The sequence below is a fragment of the Myotis daubentonii genome, chromosome 15 (assembly GCF_963259705.1).
Source record: "Myotis daubentonii chromosome 15, mMyoDau2.1, whole genome shotgun sequence".
Classification (NCBI taxonomy): domain Eukaryota; kingdom Metazoa; phylum Chordata; class Mammalia; order Chiroptera; family Vespertilionidae; genus Myotis; species Myotis daubentonii.
In genome coordinates this window covers 20,334,678-20,355,697 of record NC_081854.1, presented here as the reverse complement: position 1 = coordinate 20,355,697, position 21,020 = coordinate 20,334,678, and the positions used below count along the sequence as shown (strand labels likewise).

The following is a 21,020-nucleotide window of genomic DNA, read 5'->3' as shown; positions in this document are numbered from 1 at the left end:
GCATACATTTTTTAAAAAGCAACCTTCCCCTCCTCTGTTACTCCTTATCTGATGACCCTGCTTCCTACTTGAATGAGAAGGTAGAAGCAATCACAAGAGAACTTCAATATCCTCCTATCTCCATTTCTACCAGCCAACTGCACCTATTAGCTCATATGCTGTAAAAGAAAATTCTTTCTGTCTTTATACTATTCACTATGACACCAAATATGTGAGTTTTCCACACCAAGCAATTCTCCAAGTCTCTTCAGACTCCAACTGGTGTCCTACAATTCAGTTCAATCCAGACACTACCTACCCGGAACGAGCATTAGTTCTTACAGTTCGAAGGCTCAGTCCCTTAAGACTGCCCCCACTTCAGACACCAGTGGCAAGTCCAAGTCACCCGTACTTCTGACCAGCTGGTTGTAAATCAGTTTTCACAACCCTCTCCTCTGTTTGGTAATTTGCTAGAACAGTTAATAAGACTCAGGAAAATGATTTACATACTTTTACTGGTTTCTTATAAATGATACAACTCAGGAACAGCTAACTGAAGGAGATGCACAGGGCAGGGTGTGGAGGCAGCAGCGTGGAGCTTCCATGCCTTTTCCAGGAGTGTCACTCTTCAAGCACCTCAATGTGGTCACCAACCTAGAAACTCTCCAAAGCTCATTTTTATGGGGGTTTTGTTACATAGGAACAATTGGTTCAATCGCTGACCATTAGTGGTTAACTCACCCTCCAGTCTCTCTCCCTTTCCCAGATGTGGCAGGTGATGAAAGTTTCAGCCCTCTAATCATGATTGGTCTTTCTGGAAAATTTTTCAGCCTAACACAAGACATCTCAAATTGAACACAAAGTAGGTGTTCAAACATATTTACTGAATGAAGAAATGGCCATAGCAGTGTCCTAAGGGTTAGTCTTACGTACACATTTCAGTGAAAAACTAAATGAGGACCAAGTATTCAGAACTCTTCAGAGGCTATTATGACTGGGACCTTCACGACCTGATTAATTAAAAATATTTTACTGCCCTGGCTGGTTTGGCTCAGTGGATGGAGTGTCGGCCTGCGGACTGAAGGGTCTGGGTTTGATTCCAGTCAAGGACACATGCCCAGGTTGTGGTCTTGATCGCCAGTAGGGGTCATGCAGAAGGCAGCCAAACAATGATTCTCTCTCATCGTTGATGCTTCTATTTCTCCCTCTCCCTTCTTCTCTGAAATCAATTGTGTGTATGTATATATATATATATATACACACACACCAGAGGCCTGGTCCATGATATCCATGTACTGGGCTTGGGGGGGGGGGGGGGCGTGCAGGGAGGGGGGGATGTTCCTCAGCCCGGCCTGCTCCCTCTCGCAATTCAGGATCCCTCTCATAGTCCGGGACCCCTCGCTCCTTACCGCCCGCCTGCTTGGTGCTCCTTAGCACTTCAGCAGAGGCGGGAGAGGCTCCTGCCACCGCTGTGCTGGCCAGCCATGAGCCAGGCTTCTGGCGAGCGGTGCTCCCCCTGTGGGAGCGCACTGACCACCAGGGGGCAGCTCCTGCATTGAGCGTCTGCCCCCTGGTGATCAGTGCGCATCATAGTGACCGTTCAGTCGATTTGCGTATTAGGGTTTTATGATATTTTAGCTCCACCAGCATGGCTCAGTGATTGACCTATGAACCAGGAGGTCATGGTTTGATTCCGGGTCAGGGCATATACCAGGGTTGCAGGCTCGGTCCCCAGTGGGGGGCGTGCAGGAGACAGCTGATCAGTGATTCTCTCTCATCATTGATGTTTCTATCTCTCTCTCCCTCTCCCCTCCTCTATGAAACCAACAAAAATATTTTTAAAAAATATTTTAAACAAAATTTTAAATCCTACACAAAAGTAGAGAATATAAGAAACCTCCACTTACATATCACACAACCCCAACAATTATCAACACTTTGTCAGCCTTATCTATTGCACCATCTTTTTTATTTTTGACTAGAGTATTCTAAAGCAAATCCCAATATGATGCCTGTTTACCCCATATACTTAACTATGCATCTCTTTAAAAAAAAAACACATTTTTTTACATTATCACACTTAACAAAATTAACAAGAAATCCTTTTTTTTTTAAAGAAATTCTTTTAATAATCGGGTAACGTCTACATTCTTATTTCCTCAATGGTCTAAAAATATGATTTTAAAAAATTGCTACTTGTTCAAATCGGGTTCCTAACTACCCATCATTTGCATTCTCTCTCTCTCTCTCTCTCTCTCTCTCTCTCTCTCTCTCTCTCTCCATTTCTTTGGCCAAGAATCTTCAGAGATTATAATTGAGATTAAAATTTATTGATTTTAAAACTTTGTTTGAGGTACTACATGCTTACAGAAAGATGCACGTAACTGTGCAGCTTTAAGAGTCATTGCAAAGGCAATAACTCACATAACCATCTCCCTGGTCAACAAATAGGACAGTACCAGTACTCCAGCCCCTTGCGCCTCCTCTTAGGTCTCTTTTATTATGTACACTGTTCTAACTTTGCTTTCTTCACCTCACAACATATCTTGGAGATAATGCCAGAACAGTGTTTAGAGATCTTTTATGGTTTTCATTTATCTGCATAGTTGTCCATCATGTAGATGAAGTGTAATTTAATCAACCAGTCCCCTACGATGGACATCTGAGTTGTTTCAGTCTTTTTCCATTATAAAGAGCAATGCAATGAACAACCTTTGGCTTACATCCTTTTATTGCCATTGTATTTTTGGGTTAGATTCCTAGTGGTAAGAGTGCTGGGTCAAGAGAAAAATGCATTTGTCATTTTGCTAGATACTGCCACATTTTGCTGCATTATTTCTATTGGTAACATGATAGTATTCTTTTCCTCATATGTTTCTCAGTAAATATAATGTTGAGTTTTTGTATTTTTGCCTATCTGAGAGGTGAGAGGTGGTGTCTTTGGGTCATTTAATTTGCATTTCTCTTACTATGGACAGAAACAAGCATTTTTTATCTTTAAGGAGCATTTGTATTTCTTTTTCTATGAACTGTTCAGATCTTTGCCCACTTTTCTATTGGATTGCTGCTTATTCTTCTTTATTTTTAGGATCTCTTAATTTTTTTTTCTTGAAAGGAAATTGAATCTAGGCGAGACTCAACAGCAAGAGTCAGTGGAAAGGACTGGCATTGGTGATGCACTAAATCCAGGCTCCATCATTATCAACTGTTTGCCCTGGGGCAAGTTATTTAACCTCACTAAGCCTATTTCTTTATATCTGTACTCATTTTGTAGGATTATTGTGAAGCTCAGAATAACCTGACATATTAAATGCATTCAACATATTTAGGTTTCTTTTTCTGTCACTTGCTTGTTCATATACTCAACCACTGTCTTTTTCTTATTAATTTGTATATTGTAGATATTAATCCTTTATTAGGTATGTTGTAAATATTTCCTCCAAGTGCACCAGGTAGTGACAGTGGGCATGATAAGAAAGGCAGGCAACCCTAGCTGGTTTGGCTCAGTGGCTAGAGCGTGGCCTGCGGACTGAAGGGTCCCATGTTCGATTATGGTCAAGGGCACATGCCCGGGTGGTGGGCTTGATCCCCAGTAGGGGGCATTCAGGGGGCAGCTAATCAATGATTCCCTTTTTTTTTTTTAAACATATATTTTATTGATTTTTTTACAGAGAGGAAGGGAGAGAGATAGAGAGTTAGAAACATCGATGAGAGAGAATCATCGATCAGCTGCCTCCTGCACATCTCCTACTGGGGATATGCCCGCAACCCAGGTACATGCCCTTGACCGGAATCGAACCTGGGACCTCTCAGTCCGCAGGCCGATGCTCTATCCACTGAGCCAAACCGGTTTCGGCTCGATGATTCTCTTTCATTGATGTTTCTCTCTCTCTCCCTCTCCCTTCCTCTCTGAAGTCAATAAAAATATATTAAAAAAAAAAAAAAAGGCTAGCAGATTTCAGGTATGTTTTGATATAATCTAAGTGGATATGTTGATGAACTGAGTGGAGGGCAAAGGGAAGAGAGAAAGCAAGAATAAGTTCCCATTTTCTGGCTGCCAGACTGAGTTGTGCTACTCACTGAGGTGGGGAAGGTTATCCATGGGGAAGGTGGGGACACGTTTGGGAAGGGAGACTTTAATTTTTTCCTTGTGGATTGGGTAAACACATTAAATCCTCATTCCAACTCTGGATGATAAATACTACTTTAAATATAATGCTATTGACTGTCAGTTTCTGTCCCCTCAAAATTCTTTTTTTTTTTTTAAATATATTTTATTGATTTTTTACAGAGAGGAAGGGAGAGAGATAGAGAGTTAGAAACATCGATGAGAGAGAAACATCGATCAGCTGCCTCCTGCACATCTCCTACTGGGGACGTGCCCACAACCCAGGTACATGCCCTTGACCGGAATCGAACCTGGGACCTTTCAGTCCGCAGGCCGACGCTCTATCCACTGAGCCAAACCGGTTTCGGCATCAAAATTCTTTTTAAAAAAAATTTAGTTACATATTTTCATAAAGGTTAAAACAAAAAATATTGAATAAAATAGCTCTGTTTATAAATTACCAAATTATATTCCAAATGAATAACAAACCATACTGAAGGGGAAAAAGTACTAACTCAAGTAACTTTTTAACACAGAACTTTGATATATACCCTTAGTCTAAAGATGAAAAGAATTACAAACAAATACAAAGCTCTACCTAACAGGCTTGTTTTTTACAGTGGCATGGATTAGCAGTTCTGAAATAGTCTCTGTATATTGGAGGATTGAGTAAAAGATGAAATATGTTGAGAGCCAGGTTTCTCACTGTTGTCGGAGATACAGATATGAAATTGGGAAGGTCAAAACGCTGCGATATTGGACTGGAACTGGAGGTACAGCAAGAACTCCTGGGCTTGTATTTATGTGTGTATGTTTTTCCTACTTCTGTCCACTGAGAGGACACAGAAACAATATCCACTGGGAACAATTCAAAATTCTTATGTTGGAACCTAATCCCCAATGTGATGGTATTTGGAAATGAGGCCTTTGGGAGAGGATTGGGTCATTATGTTAGGGGCAAAAATAGAATATTGGGGACAAGCTATGGTTATGGGAAATATTATGTTCTGTTAACCACGATTGCCTTGTGTTGGTTAAAGTAAGGACATTCTGACCTGGCTGGGAGTTGTATGCCCCCAGGGCCTGGGAGCCAGCCTTGGACCTGGGAATCAACCCTGAAACCATTCCATTCAAGAACTGCCTATTATCATGGAAAGATTAACAACCTTGTTGCCCAAACGATGGAGTCCCCCTCACCCCAGTCTCCTACTTCCTCATGCCTGTAATCCCTACTTCCCCGTGTAATCTTTGTCTTACCCTATATAAACAGCTGGCTTATGGGGGGCTGCAGAGCAGATTTTTGTGGATGACCTGCTGCTCTCCCATACTGCCGCCAGTATTGGAATAAACACTCACATATGATTCAACCCTGTCTCTGCTTAATTGGCTCAAGTAGTGACAGGCAACACGGACCCATTGATTGTCCGGTTACAATTAGGGTGGCACCTTTATGAATGACATTAGTGCCTTTATAAGGGGCCCCAGATAATTCCGTTGTCCTTCTGTCATGTAAGCACACACAAGAAGACAGCCATCTATGAAACAGGAAGCAGGCTTTCACCAGACCTGACTCTGCTGGTGCCTTGATCTTGGACTTTTCAGCCTCCGGAGCCTGAAATAAATTTGTTTATAACCCCTTCCCCTATTGTATGGCATTTTGTTACAGCAGCCTGAATGGACTAAGACACAGGAGGAAACTAAGTGACAGAGAAATTAACTTGCTAGGGTTAGAAATGATAAAGCTGCCAGGCTGGCATGGCTCGGTGGTTGAGGGTCGACCTATGAACCAAGTGGTCCTGGTTCGATTCCTGGTCAGGGCACATGCCCGAGTTGCAAGGCTCGATCCCCATTGTGGGGTGTGCAGGAGGCAGCCTATCAATGATTCTCCTCATTGATGTTTCTCTCTCTCCCTCTCTGAAATCAATAAAAATATATATTTTAAAAAAGAAATGGTAAAGCTAGACCTATTCCATTTTCTACTCCTGCCCTCCATCCAATCATTCATCTTTTTATCCACCCATTCTTCTAATACATTTCCCCATCTCCTCATTCCCTCATCCATCCCTCTCCCAATCCACCCACCTATGTTGTCACCCATCCATCCATCCACCCATCTTTTCACCCACCAATAAATATTCATCATGCACCAGATTCCCCAAGCATCTGACCCTACTATGCAGGCAGGAAATCAGGAATAAAACACATGGGTGCCCATCCAGTGTGGCTCAGTGGTTGAGCATCTACTTATGAACCAGGAGGTCATGGTTCGATGCCCAGTCAGGGCACATGCCTGGGTTGTGGGCTCAATCCCCAATGGGGGGTGTGCAGGAGGCAGCTGACTGATGATTCTCATCATTGATGTTTCAATCTCTCTCACCCTCCCTTCCTCCCTGAAATCAACAAAATATATATGTATCTATTTAAAAAGACACATGGGCATGCAGCTTAGCTTAAGATATTTATTCAATGCTCTCACAATCAGCCTCAGTGGCTCAGCAGGGAAGGAATACACAGTGATACAGTGCATCCTTGAATTATTGCAGCCTCCAGAGGGATCAGGTCCTGAAGTCCTCATTTCCAGTGGATAACTGGTCAGTCACGACTGCAAGAGACAGACACTTAGCACTTGCTCTTACAGACTGAGCACCCACCCAACTGCTTCCTTCCCATGAGGATCGAGGTGCCCTGGCCCCAAGTAAACTGGCTTCCATGCTACATCCTCACCATGGGGAGAAGTCCGGTGCTCTCCAGTGCTCCACTGTTGTATTTCCCTGGGAGTTATGCCCATCATTGGTCTGGTCCCCGTCAAAGTTTCCACAGGCACCACACAGCATCCCAGCATGGTCACGGCTGACCATCACAGTCAGCTGCCCATTGGTGCCCAGCTGTACCCGGACCCCTGCCTTCTGCTGGACTAGCATGGAGCCATCCGGATTCCGATTCACAGACACAGATGTTAACACTTCAGCTGGGAGATCTACTCGGACTCGGAGACCATTCACCTGTGTGTTTTTTTTGGGGGGGGGGGGGCGGGGGGAGACACAGAAGTTAGGCTAGAGCCACAGAAGAGCCGGGATGTTACCGGGATGAAGACCCCAAGCAAGATAACAAGTTCAAGGAGCAAAAGCAGAGAAGCAGATGCTGAAACAGATGAAGACCTGAAAGGATGGAGAGATGGATACATAATTTAGTTGGAGATTTGGATGGACGGAGAGAAGATTAGAGAGAGGATGAATGCAGAGATGGATCAACAGATCAATAAGCATATATACAAGGGGTTATTTTGTACCAGATAGACCAACACTCAATCAAACCCCAGTGTCATCCTGTGTACATAGTTCTAGTTTTCAAAATGAAAGAACCCTTGAGCATGTCCTGTAAGTTAGTGGTTCCCTAACAAAAGTAACTTCACCCCTTATTTGTTTCAATGCTGATGTCTGAAGCCATGTAATGCCCTAGCAAGCATAATGATCGCATAGAAAATTACTGTTTCTCTATCACAGGCTGTAGACTCAGTTAACCTGGTAGTCTTATGAGTTTTTTTCTTTATATAAGTGTTGTCTGTTTTCATTGATGAATTAATCCTTCTAAAGTTAGACTCTCTAGAGAACTTTGTTTGAAAGAAAGTTCTTTTTTTCTAAATGTTTTAGTATCTTAGTCTTCCTCTGCCAGATGATTGAAGAGAGATGTAGACAGAAAAGATAGGTAGATGGATCTGAAAAGATGGATACATGAATGGATGGATGCATGGATGGAGGAATAGACAGGTGGAAGGAAGGAAGGAAGGAAGGAAGGAAGGAAGGAAGGAAGGAAGGAAGGAAGGAAGGAAGGAAGGGAGGGAGGGAGGGAAAGGAAGGATGGAAGGAAGGGAGGGAGGGAGGGAGGGAGGGAGAGAGTTGAAAAATGGAAAGAGGTGGGAGAAGAGATGGCTAGAAGGAGGGAGAGAAGAGGGATGGATGCAGCGAAGGAGAGCTGGAGAGGTGAATGGAAAGTTTAACCAGGTTTCAAGCTTTAAAAATATAAGGACTGGGTCTGAGTCATCTGTGTTACCCAGCACATGGACTGATGCAGAGGGAACGGGGCTGAATGTAGTCAGAAAACCAAACTTTTCCTGGGCACCCCCCCAGGTTCCAGGCCCTGATGTGGGTACTGGCGACAAAGTAATGACCAAGATGGACAGGACTCCTGCCCATCTAACGATCATATCTAGTGATGAAGGAAGGCAGCAAACACAAAGAAATAATGGATAACTTCAGATAGTGATAAGAGCCTTGAAGGGAATAAAAGAGAGTAATAGCATTGAGATTGGGATGAAGAGTGAGAGTGTCTGCAGGAATTCAGGAAAGATCTCCCTGTAGGAGCAATGCTGGAACTCAGACCTGAAGGACGAGCAGGAGCCAACTCTTAGAGTCTCTGGGAGAAGAGCACTGCTGCAGTGGGAACAGCAAATGAGAAACGTCTGAGGTGGGAACAAGCTTGGCTTTCTATACAAACAGCATACAGGCCAGTTCGGCCTGTTATTAGCATAATGAGGCAGGGGATGAGGCTGGAGAGGCCAGAAGGAGTTGTTCTCTCAAGGACTTGTAGGGCATGGAAGGGAGATGGCTTGAGTTTGGAACGCTGTTCTGGGAAAGCTACTGCAGAGTTCTAAAGAGCAGAATGACCTGATCCATTTTATAATTTTAGAATGGATCTATTGGCTGTGTAGAGAATCATTTCTTGAAAGGGGAGGTGTCGATTAACCTGAATTATGAATCAAGCAGATGGCCAGAGAAAAGGACTGATTGGTCCAGAGTACACTAACGAGAGAACTCCTGCCTGGCCAGTGTGGCTCCGTGGTTGAGTGTCAACATATGAACCAGGGGGTCACGGTTTGATTCTTGGTCAGGGCACAAGCTCAGGTTGTGGGCTCTAACCCTTGGTTGCAGGAAGCAGCCAATCAATGATTCTCTTTCATCATTGATGTTTCTATCTCTCTCTCCCTCTCCCTTGCTCCCTGAAATCAATAAAAATATATTTAGTCCTAGCCAGTTTAGCTCAGTGGATAGACGCAGGGGTGGGCAAACTTTTTGACTGGAGGGCCACAATGGGTTCTTAAACTGGACCGGAGGGCCGGAACAAAAGCATGGATGGAGTGTTTGTGTGAACTAATACATGTTAACACTGCTGCTGGTGAAGGAGCGGAGAGGAGAGCAAGAGAACCCTCCGCTCTTTCGGCTCCGCGGGCCGGATAGAACAGCCGAACAGGCCGCATCCGGCCCGCGGGCCGTAGTTTGCCCACGGCTGGTAGAGTGTCAGCCTGCAGACCGAAGGGTCCCGGGTTCGATTCTGGACATGTACCTCAGTTGCAGGTTCCTCCCCGGCCCGGGCCCTGGTCAGGACTCTTGCAGCAGGCAACCAATTAATGTGTTTCTCTCACATCGATATACCCCTCTCTTCCACTCTCTCTAAAAATCAATGGAAAAATATCCTCAGTTGAGGAGTAAATAAATAAACATATATATATGTGTGTGTGTGTGTGTGTGTGTGTGTGTGTTTTAAGAGAGAACTCCAGCCCCCCTACTTCCACCAGGGCTGAGTCTCGGACCATCGTGCTCTGGTGGGAGGATGTAAACCACCCACTGGGGGAGGAGTGTGTGGAGCCTGGGCTTTATCTCCCGACTGGACCTAGAAGACACCAGTGGATGTCTCTAATCAATAGACAGGTCGTGGAAACAGAGATGTGCTCATCTGGGAATGTTAGTGCAACCCGACATCTATGCTTGGGTCATGGGCGCTATCATATATGAACGATAAATGAGGAGACTATGAGTCAGCATTAGTCCTGTTAAGCCAAACAGATTCTCTCTCTCAGAAATCTGGAATTGGGGTGATGAGAACCGTGGGTTTAGCAAATAAAAGGCAGTTGTAGGTGACAGGAAGTCAAGGGGCAGAATGGAGGGGGCACGTGGGGCTGGAACGGACTCTTGATGCAAATAATGGGCCTGAGGGGTCCCTAAGAGAAAGCAGAAGGATCACGTGGCCTGTGATTGACAGTGTCAGTGGAAATTCCCGCTGAGCACTGTAGTTGGAATCCATCTTGGTTCCTTGTATCTACACACTTACCATCAGCGCCCTGTTCCCATCGAAGTGGTTAAGAGCATGGGTGCTGGTGGGTTCAAGCCTGGGTCTCCTAGGCATTCTCTGAGTGACTTGAGTAAATGACTTTACCTTTTTGGGCTCTAGTTTCCCTCATTATACATGAAAGTATAAGTGAGGATAATAACAGTTCCTGTGTCATGGGGATATTGTAAGGAGTCACAGAAAATGAAGATGATTTGGAAAACAGCAAGTCTAAAAGATGAAGGTACACATCCAGACAACACTGCCAGGGCACCTGGACCCAGCCTCTCCTGAGGCTCTCTCCCTGGATTTTCTAATTATGCGGGCCAATGAATTCACTTTGCTCAAGGGAATTTGAATTTGGTTTTCTGTCATTTGCAACCAAGAGTCAAAACTAACATCAAAACAAGTAAATGTCCCTGGCCAGGTAGCTCAGTTGGTTAGACCAAATCCAGAGACCAAACTGTAGAGATCTAGATAAAGAAAACAGAGAGCAAGATAGACAGGCAGCCAGGCATGGAGGGAGGGACACCGCAACTGGAAGACAAAGCCCAAGGGAGACACGCCCTCGTGCCAAGGCTTACCCACACGCCCTTGTTTGGGGTCACAGTCACCAGCCCATCCTGGAAGAAGATGTGAACCTGACCCACAGCTTCAACTTTGTCATGGCAAGAGTGGACATCAGCGAGCACACGGAACCAGGGGATGGTCTTCTGTACTCCAGGGCAGCGGGAAGAGAGCTCGTAGATGCCAGGGATTCCGACAGTACTGTGGGCTCCATCAAAGGTGGTGAGATTGGTGCCCATAAAGAGGGAACAGAGACCGGGGGGGACCCAGCAGTCCCGGGACCCAGCTTCGACTTCGCATACGCGACCCAGAGGGCAGCCAGTTGCCTGGCATGTCAGACCAGTGCTTGAGGAACAGGAACAGCGCTCACTGCAGTCTGGGCTCAGCAGGGAGGAGTTCATCTGTGCACAGAGAGGGACCAGGTTACCGTGGTGTAGTCGATTGCAACAATGACCACAATCCTTCAACCTTCTGGACGCATGCAGATCACTTTGCAACAACTCCCACTAAGAAATGTAGTTTATTTCCCCTTCCCCAGGGATCCAGGTTGGCTTTAAGACTATGCTTTGGTTTTCACAATGCAGCAGAAACAGTGCTGTGTCAGTTTCATGCCAAGACCTCAAGACATTACAGCTTCTCCCCCACTCTCCTTCCCAGCCACCATAAAAACAAGCCTGGGTCTGCCAGAGGACAAGAGACCCTGTGCAAGACAGACAACAATCCCCACTGACGATGCTCTAAACTAGCTCCAAGCTAACTCACTGGGGGACTAGAGTTACATGAGTGAGCCTAGAGGACAACAGAACCATCCAGGTGAGCATAGCCCAAATTGCAGGGTTGCAGAAATGTGAACTAAATAAATAGCTATTTTAAGTCACTAAGTTCTGGGGTAGTTTGTAACCCAGCAAAAGCTAACAGACACAGGTAGGGGTGAGCAGGAAACATCTCAGAGTCCTGGCACCCACAGTCCAGAACATAGGGCCCTGGAAATCCAGTTCCAGGAAACTACTTTCTCCTGTGTGTTTTTTCCCCTATGTAACCAAGTGTTCTTTCTTCGCCCATTTTCAAGTTCCTCCCAAATCCTTAATGCTTCCTTGCCCAAGGTTCAGTCCTTAGATCTTTTTTTCCCTTTCTATCTTATTTACTATCTGATGATCTCAACAAATAAACTGATGAACAAAATAGATCCAGAGACATAGAAACATGGAATAGACTGACGAATCTCAGGTGGGGAGAGATTAACCAAAGAATTCATATGCATATGCATTGACACAGACAATAGTGTGGTGAAGGCCTGGGAGGTGGTGGAGGAGAGGGTCCATGGGGAAGAAAGGGGGACATCTGTAATACTTTCAACAATAAGATAATTATTTTTTTAAATCTCATGAAAACTAAAAGTAGTGTCTGCTCCTTAATTGGACCTGATCCTGGGGGTGGATGATTGTTATAAAGGACATTATGGGGACAAGTGGTGAAATTAGATTATATAATAGTATTGAATTAGTGTTAATTGCCTGATTTTGAATTGTACTGTGGTGGCATTAAACAAATTTCCTTATTCTTAGAAAACCCATGCTAACGCACTTAAAGGTAAAGGGGCACTGTGTCTGTAACATATTCTCAATGGTTCAAAAAATGTGTATATATATTTATATAGAGAGGATGATAAAGCATACATGGCAAAAGGGCAACAGTTGAGTTCTTCGTACTACTCTTGCAAGTTTTCTTTAGTTTGAAGTCTTTAAAAACAAAAGTTCGAAAACTTTAAAATAAAGGAATGAAATAAAACAAATAAATACCATCTCTAAACTGATGACTCCCACATTTGTATCTCCACCCCAGATGCACAAATCCAAAAAACCCTTCAGCACTGGCAGAGTGGGGTGGGAAAAGACAGGGGCTGTGGGAGTCCAGAGGTCCCTAACCCAGCCTAAGGGGTCAAGGAGGGCTTCCTATTGGCTGTGAGACCTGGAGAAGCAGAAGGTCGGCATCTCTTTCTCCAGAAGTCCTGCACATCCAGACCCTCTAGCCCACCTTTTTGCCATTAGTAACACTGGGATGAATGAGAGTGAATGTGGTTACCCACCTTTCTCTTATTTAGTAAATACGCTTTTGAAGAAGTAGGATGCCTGGTAGTTCAGAAGGTGAGCCCAGCTGCTGACTGTGCTTCGCAGTATCACCACTTTCTAATAGGTAGCCTGGAGCTGACTTCTCTTTATGCAATTTGTGTATCATTCAAGTGTCTCATGGGATATTATGATTATTAAATGAATTAACATTTGTAACAAACTTGGTACAGAGTAATGAGGTAGGTAAGTAAGTAATTAGGAAAATTCCCTGGCAAGTGGAATGAGGAAACTGAGACCAATGGTTGAACAAATGGCCAGAACGGCTGAGCAATTAACAGCAAGCTAATACATCACAAAACCCTCCCCTCCTTCATTGAAGATGCCTAAGAGCAAATGGTTTAAATCACCACAGTCATGGAGGTAGATGACAAAACCCAGTTAGATCCAGACTAATTCAAGATAGAGGTAAAACTGGCCAGACTCCATTATATGCCCATTTAAAAATATCAGCATACTGAATACCACAGCCAGAAATCTAATGAAAACTCTGTGGAGATCCTCCCCTACCGCCTCCCCTAACATCCCTGCCCACAGAAAACAGATAAAACCCCGCAGGACAAAGAACACCAGCCAGCACATTTCTTCTGAGCGAGCCTGCGCTCCTTTCCTCAGGTGTGTCCTTCTGTCTTCTTTATCCTAAGCTCTAAGACAGTGGTTCTCAACCTTGGCTGCACATTAGAATCACCTGGGAATCTTTTTAAAATCCTGATTTCTGGGCCTCATCCTCCGGAAATTCTGTTTCTTTGTTACTAACGTTGTGGCCCCACCCCATAACAAAGAAACAGAATTTCCGGAGGATGAGGCCCAGAAATCAGGATTTTAAAAAGATTCCCAGGTGATTCTAATGTGCAGCCAAGGTTGAGAACCACTGCTAAGAGTTCTGATGAGACAATCAGGAAAGCAGTGGGCAGTGGCAGCTCATCTCAGGTTTACCTCCTGATCCTGTCTCCAAGGACCTTCTTTTGCCTCACTGTCCTAAGCTTTAATAACTCACTTTCACTTTCACCTGAACTTTATCTTGAATTTTTTCCTGCACAAGTCAAGAACCTGGAAGTCACCTGACATGCAAAAGGTCCCAAACCTTGCCAGAAGCAGTCTGGTAACAAGAGTAAGAGTTCAAAAACCATAAATAATAAAAATAAATCACCTATAACAAAAACAAATTAACTTTCAACTTACATTATTAAACTGTTTTTAGCTGTACTACCTACTGCACTGTTGTAAATTTTACCGAGCAGTGGAGGGCAAGGTCCAGTGCTCAGTGGGTGCCTTTCATGTGCAAATTGCACCCAACCCTCAGACACCAATGGCGCAAGGATGATGATAAACCCTATTTTACAGATGAAAAAATGAGGCTCAGGGAGCGGACTGTCGTAGGTGAATAACAACCATACAGTCCCCTAAAGATATCAAGTCCTAATGGCTGGAACCAGTAAACGTTACCTAATATGGAAAAAGGGTATTTGCAGATGTGACTAAATTAAGGATCTTGAGGTTGAGAGATTACCTGGATAGGCCTTAAGTGCAATCCTGTATATCCTTCTAAGAGAGAGGCAGATGGAATTTTTATGTCACACACAGAAGAGGAGTATGACACAGAAACAAAAACTGCAGTGATGTGACCATAAACCAAGGAATGCCTGCAGCCACCAAAAGCTGGGAGAGGCAAGCAGTGGATTCTCTTCTAGAGTCTCTGGAGAGGGTGCTGCCCTGAGCACAGCTTGATTTTGACCCAGTGATCTGATTTCTGATTCATGGCCTCCAGAACTGTGGGGGGATAATTTCTCTTGTTTTAAGCTACCAAATTTATGGTCATTTTGTCACCACAGCCACAGGAAACTAATACAGGATGTCACAGCTAGGAAATGTGGATGGCTCCTCTGTCCCCATCCTTGAGTAGATCAGCACAGAAGTTCTGAGTCTCCCTCAAGCCCCTCCACCCTCCCTGCCCACCTCAAGCCCCTACTCACTGGCAAGTATCGGCCATCGTGGGTGCAGCCGCAGTGCTGGACAGGGACGCAGATGCCCTGAGAGAGCAGGTAGCGATCGTCACACTCACAGCCCTCAAAGCAGTGGGAAGTGCAGCCCGTGAGGCCCGAGAGGGCTGCACAGGAGCCCTGGCAGGAATGTGTACAGATGGAGTAGTGGCTGTGGGCAGGGCACTTGAGTGCTGCAGAGAGAGAAGGCAGGGTGGGGTCATGCCTGCACACTGAGCCCTGGGGACACAAGTGATGAAGACAGCTCCAGGCCCTGCCCCGGAGATCACCTCAGTGGGATAAACAGTGCTGGCCCAGGGAGATCAGAGCTGCATCGGGGAAGTATAGGCAGAGTGGTCAGGGCGAGGATGGGGCAAAAACGGAGCTGAGGACCCAGGGGAAACCTTCAGGGTGGGGCGCAGGGCTCTGGCTGAGCAACTGGTGGATGGTATGGCTGCCCTGAGGTAAGTACCAGGGTTGGAAAATAAGAGGATCAAATTTGGGATGAAAAGCTGATGTCACATGGGAACACAGCAGGTATGAAGAACCCTAAGTTCGCCCAAGAGGAAGTGTCCGGGAAGCCACTGGAATCCTGAGGCTAGCAGTCAGGAGAGGTCAGGGCTAGAGACAGCAGTGTCCATGCTCAGCACTGAAGATAAATCTAAGGCCATGGAGATGGATAATGGCCCTGAAAGTAGGTCCTGCCCTGAGGAGAACGAAGGAGACACAGCCCTGCCAGAGAGGCATGAGGGCCACTGCCTTGTCCTAGAGATGGGAGGGGACACAGCCCTGTCCGGGGGATCTGAGGGAGGCAGATACCCCCTCACTGGGGGGCATCTGAGAGGTAGAGTCCTGGGGATCTGAGAGGGCTGCAGCCTTGTCCTGGGGGATGTGAGGGGATATGTTCCCATACTGTGGGGTCTGGGTGAGTCGCAGACTCAGGCTGTGTGTGTACAAAAGACCTGCCAACCCACCCTTTCAGGTCACCACAGGAAGGGTCCAGGATGAGACCTAAGGAGAACGGCATCTGAGGTTTTGGAGAACGGGACCCTGAAGGAGTCTGAGAAGGGCCAGTCAGCGAGCTGGCCAGAGAGAAGCCAGTAGGGTGTGCTGAGGGAGAGGCTAGGGTGGAGGTCCTTCAACAGGGAGGGACTGTGCCTAAGATGCAGGCAGGACTGGAAGCCGATCAGGGGGCATCCTCAAGCCTGGTCTGGAGGCCTTTGGGGAACCCTACGGGCACTTACGGCAGAAGCTGTCTGTCCTCCAGGGCTTCACGGCCTTGTTGGCTGCCTGGCAGGCCGCTGTGTAGGCAGCCAGGCTACGGCAGAGGAAGGTGCCGTTGCCCTTATGGGCGCACAGGTCAAAGACGCACTGGCGGAAGTACTCAGAGGGGCTCAGCACCGGGTGGCAGGCTGCGAAGGGGCCCTTGGGGTCCCGGAGCTGCCCGCAGGCCTTGATGCTCTCATATGGCGCTGTCTCCTCTGCTGAGCACACAGGCCAGCCCTGGGGCCCAAACCCTTCGCCACATCCTTGGGAGGAGCCGGGTGCCCGCCATGCAGCTCCAAAGGCATCCACACTGGGGGCCACAGTGCCACTGGGCAGAACAAAGTCGTCACTCCAGTTGCCATTGAAGTTTCCACAGAGGCCACAGATTCGGCCATGGAAGGGGCCGGGGATGGATATGAGGATGTAGGCATCACCATCAAAGAGAAGCCGCAGCCCCTTGGCTGTCTGTAGAACCATGTTGCGGCCCTCAGCAGTCACCTGGACATGGCCCACAGCCGCAGGCAGGGCTACAGCCTCGCCGTCCACAGTGACCTGGGTGGAAGGATCAGGTGGGTCAGGGACTCACAGAACCACAGATAAGGCAGGATAAGGCTGTCCCCTTAGACTCCCAGGGTGGAGCCGTGTCCCTCTTGGTCACTTTGGGATAGGGCAGTGTCCTCCTTAGACCCCTAGGGGGAACCATGTCTCCCAGAAACTTCCCAGGGCGGGATCCTGTCCCCTCAGTGTCCCCAAGGCAGGGCCCCTTTCAGACTCCCAGGGCAAGACCATGTCTACTTACCTGCAGGCCATGAGCCAGGACCACAACCTGGCCAGCCACAGTAACCACCAGGCGCTGGGGATCTCCAGCCGCATTCTTTTCAAGCACAATGGCAAAGTCCTCATCCCCAGGCTGTGGGTGGCAGACTCGGGCCAAGACATAGGAGCAGGTGCCATGCAGATCATAGACACGTCCATCAAGAGTAATGTAGTGGATGCCCCCACTGACCACACAATGGCCACAGCCTTTAGGATGACAGGCCTGTACACCGTCCTTTATTCGGCACTCCTCATAGGGCTGGCAGGCTGCGCCCTCCTGGCAGCTGACTTGGCCGCCCGGCCCACACTCACAGCGTCGCTCGCACTCAGGGCCTGGGTAGAAGGCCTCGCCCAGGGGGTAGTAGCGGCCCTCGTGGAGGCAGCCACACTGGCCCACAGGCACGCAGGTGTCTCCACTGAGGACAAAGCCGGCATCGCAGACGCAGCCCTCCCGGCAGGCCGGCTCGCAGCCCTCTGGTGCCGAGAGGCTGGGGCAGCTCACAGGGCAGGAGTCACCACAGAGCTCGTAGTGGCTGTGGGCAGGGCACTGGAAGGCTGTGGGGACAAGAGGGGATGGTGCAGGGGGAGGTGCAGAGTGGAAGCACCTGCCCACCGGGGTCTGCAGCCCCACCTGCCTTTTTCATGAGTGAACCTGTCCGGGGATCTGAGCGGGTGTCAGGGAACTGCAGTGCGGGCTCCGGGACCAGGTCTCTGACCACGTGTGCCAACCTGATCAACCTGACCGTGCATGTCTATGCGGGTCTAAGCCAGCTGTGGGTATTCAGGCTGTGAAGCTGACTGGGGGTGGGGCCAGATGTATCTTGGGGTGTGAATCGTGTGAGTCTGTACCTAGGGCTCTGTCAGGGTCAGGATTCCTCCTGGGTGTATCTGCCCGGTGTCTCTAACCAGAGCCCCTGTCTGATGTTACTGGACCAATTCCTGTGTATTTCAGTGTCTGGAACAGTGCAGGGGCATCTGACCAGGTGTAACTTTCAAGGTCTCTGTGACCTGGGGTTCCTGGGAGAATCGACTTCACCGGGTGTGTCTCGCTGTGTAGCTCTGACGGGGGTCAGCCAACCCACTTTATCTGCCTCAGATATCTGAGCGCATGTTCCCCGAGGGTCTGCTGGACCCAGGTTTTCTGACCAGGTGATTCAGCGTCTCTCCCACTGCAGTATGTGGGCTGGTGCACTTAGCGAGTGAATGCCAAGATGTTTCTCTGACGGGAGCTAGCTGGTGGCTCGGGAGAGACAGGTGGAGAAGGCTCTGGTCTCAGAGCCCTGTGAAGGGTGGAGGCGGGGAGACCCCTACTCTGCGGCCCACGCATGGATGAGTACTCACGGCAGAAGTCCGGCCGCCTCCAATCGCCGAGCTGGGCCCCAGCGGCCTGGCAAGCTGCCACGTAGGCGGCCACGGCCGGGCAGAGGCCTCCGGGATGGCCCTGGGCCTGGCAGGCGTCCAGCAAGCAGGCCTGGAAGTACTGCGCGGGCGGCAAGAGGCCATGGCAGGGCGCCAGCGGGCCGTCCGGGGCCAAGATCACGCCGCAGGCGTCCGGGCCGCTGAAGGGCTTCTGCTGCTCCGGCGTGCAGGGCGCGGGGCACGGCCCGGGCACGCACTCCCCGCAGCCCGCGGCACCGCCCACCTGCCAGCGCCCGGGGTCTCCGCCCACCGCCGTCAGGTCGTCGGCGGGGTCCCGGTTGTAGTTCCCGCACAGGCCGCAGAGGGCGCCCGCGTACGCCGCCGGCACGCGCAGGCGCACGTCGCTGTTCCCGTCGAAAGCCAGGGAGAGCCCCGTGGCCGCGGCCACCACCACGTCGGGGCCGCTCAGGTGCGCGCGCAGGCGCGAGTCCAGCTGGAAGGGCAGCGCCACGAGCTTGCCGTCCACCTGCGGGCGCGTGGAGTGGGTGGAGGCAGTGACCGGCCAGGACTCAGATTGGAATCCTGTCTCCTACCTCCTGGGTGTGTGGGTGGGAGGGGGCAGGAAGGGGCGTGGGCACCCTGAGCACGTGACCTCCCTCCTTTTAATAATAGCAATAATAGTAATAATCTTTAGTCACGATGCCACTGGCTCCTCATACCACCCTCTGAAGCAGATACTTTTCTTAGAGGAATAAGCAATAGCTCAGAGGTGGAGAAGCCACCGCTCCAAGCCATCCGCTCCAAGGCCTATACTCTGAACCTGTGCTTGGTAATCAGGGATTGGCAGGCCACTCACTCCCAGGCAACTTCAGGGTTGGCATGTGCTCCTGTCTGATCCACAGACCCCTTACCTGCAGCTGCCGGGGCCAGCGGGCGCTGAGGGTCAGGTTGTGGTTGTAGATGTGCAGGGTGACGCTGCGGGTGTAGCTGACGGCCTGGCTGCCCCGGTGCTCGTTGGCAACAGTGACGGTGAAGTTCTCAACACCAGCGGGTGGTGCATGGCAGGGTGCACTCAACAGGTACTCACAGGTACCTTGGAAGTCGAATCGGTGCCCGTCCAGAGTGATGTAATGGGGGTCGCCCCAGGCCTGACATTCAGCCGTACTGACAGGACGGCAGCCATACTGGCCTGAGGGCAGCAGGGCACACACTTCACCGAGCCCACACCTGGCAGGCTTGCAGACCAGCGAGCCACCTCCAGGTCCGCAGTGGCACCTCTGGGAGCAGGTGGTACCAGCCCAAAACTCGCTGCCTGCCTCATGGTAAGTGTTGTTGGCCCAGCAGCCGCAGCCTCCATCCAGAGGAACACAGCGGTCTACGCTCAACACAAAGCCCGCGTCACACTGGCAGCCCTCAGCGCAGGGGCCCTCACATGGGGCTGGGATCGTGGGGGGCGCAGGGGACGGGCAGCTGGCAGGGCATGGTGGGCCACAGAGCTCGTAGTGGCTGTTGTTGGGGCAGGAGATCTCTGCAGGTGGATTAAGGAGGGGGAGGAGGAGAAAAAGAGAGAATGGTGTTAGAGGGCGGGATCGGAGGATAGGGTGGGAGGAGACTGAGATAGAGACCCCTAGGGACGGACAGAGAGATAGAGAAACAGAGCAAGAGATACACACAGAGAGAGAACAGACACCCAGAGACAGGAGAGAGAGAATGAGCAATAGAGACAGAGAGACAATCATAGGAAGGTGCAGGAAAAGCACCAAGAGACAAAAACAGAGAACGAAATAAAAAGACCCAGAAGGACTGGAGTGAAACCAAACCAGCCCTGCAGAGACAGGACCCGCACCCCCAAGTCCTGCCCTGTTCACCCCAGCACTCACCACAGCCGGCCTGTGTCCTCCAGTCCTCGATGACAATGCCAGCAGCCTGGCAGGCAGCAGCATAGGTAGCCAGAGCCTGGCAAAGTATGTCATGGGCCCCACCGCCCAGGCAGACATCCAGAACACAGCCCTTGAAGAAGCTTTCAGGTGCCACATGGGCATGGCAGGCTGCAAAGGGGCCTTTTGCGTCAGCGGCCAGGGGTCCACAGAAACCAGGGCCCTGGTACTCCTCCAGCTGGTCGTCAGGGCATGTTGGGCAGGACCCCTGACACTCATCCCAGCACAGTGGGTCCCAGCCTGGGGCTCGCCAGCTTCCACCCCAGACGGGTATGGAATGAGCCAGTGTGCGGTTCGGGAAGGCTTGGTCATTGTTGGGGTTGCGGTCCATGTTCCCACAGAGCCCACACACGGCACCATGATAGCTACTGGGCAGTGTCACCTCCACTCGCCAGTTCCAGTTATAGCTGACCCGCAGCCCAAAGTCGGTTGCCAGGATTGCTTTTGATGCTCCCTGCGTCACTGAAAGCCGCCCCCCAGCCACAGAGGTAGGCAATGCTGTCAGCACACCATTCACCTGGGGGGAAGGGGGGACCGGGAGGTAAAGAGAGGTCACTCAAGGTGTGGAGGCCCAGCCTGGCCTCTGCCTCCCGCGCTTGGCCTGCATGGCTGGCAGCTGCCAAGGCCTTCCTCACAACTGGTGGTCGCACAGTCATTTGACGAACATGGACATCTGCTGTAGTTCAGGTCCTGGGGAATGAAGCCTACCTCTGCATCTTTTTCTAGATCTCTCTTGATTGCCATTTCCCTCCCTTCCTCTCCCTGTTGTCTCTCTACATCT

At 49.3% G+C, this 21,020-nt stretch overlaps 1 protein-coding gene across 1 annotated transcript in view; it reads right to left on the bottom strand.

Moving 5' to 3' along the window:
• Positions 1-6,532: 6,532 nt before the first annotated feature.
• FCGBP (Fc gamma binding protein) overlaps positions 6,533-21,020 on the bottom strand; it is a 41,835-nt gene continuing 27,347 nt past the window's right edge. The window contains exons 12-20 of the mRNA XM_059666547.1: positions 20,183-20,756; positions 19,214-19,830; positions 18,285-18,828; positions 16,927-17,498; positions 16,106-16,679; positions 14,856-15,055; positions 10,774-11,157; positions 6,812-7,089; positions 6,533-6,689 (exon numbers count right to left, since the gene is read on the bottom strand). Of these exons, the coding sequence (XP_059522530.1) occupies positions 6,680-6,689; positions 6,812-7,089; positions 10,774-11,157; positions 14,856-15,055; positions 16,106-16,679; positions 16,927-17,498; positions 18,285-18,828; positions 19,214-19,830; positions 20,183-20,756 (3,753 nt within the window). The 3' untranslated portion in view covers positions 6,533-6,679. The remainder of the gene's footprint in view (positions 6,690-6,811; positions 7,090-10,773; positions 11,158-14,855; positions 15,056-16,105; positions 16,680-16,926; positions 17,499-18,284; positions 18,829-19,213; positions 19,831-20,182; positions 20,757-21,020) is intronic.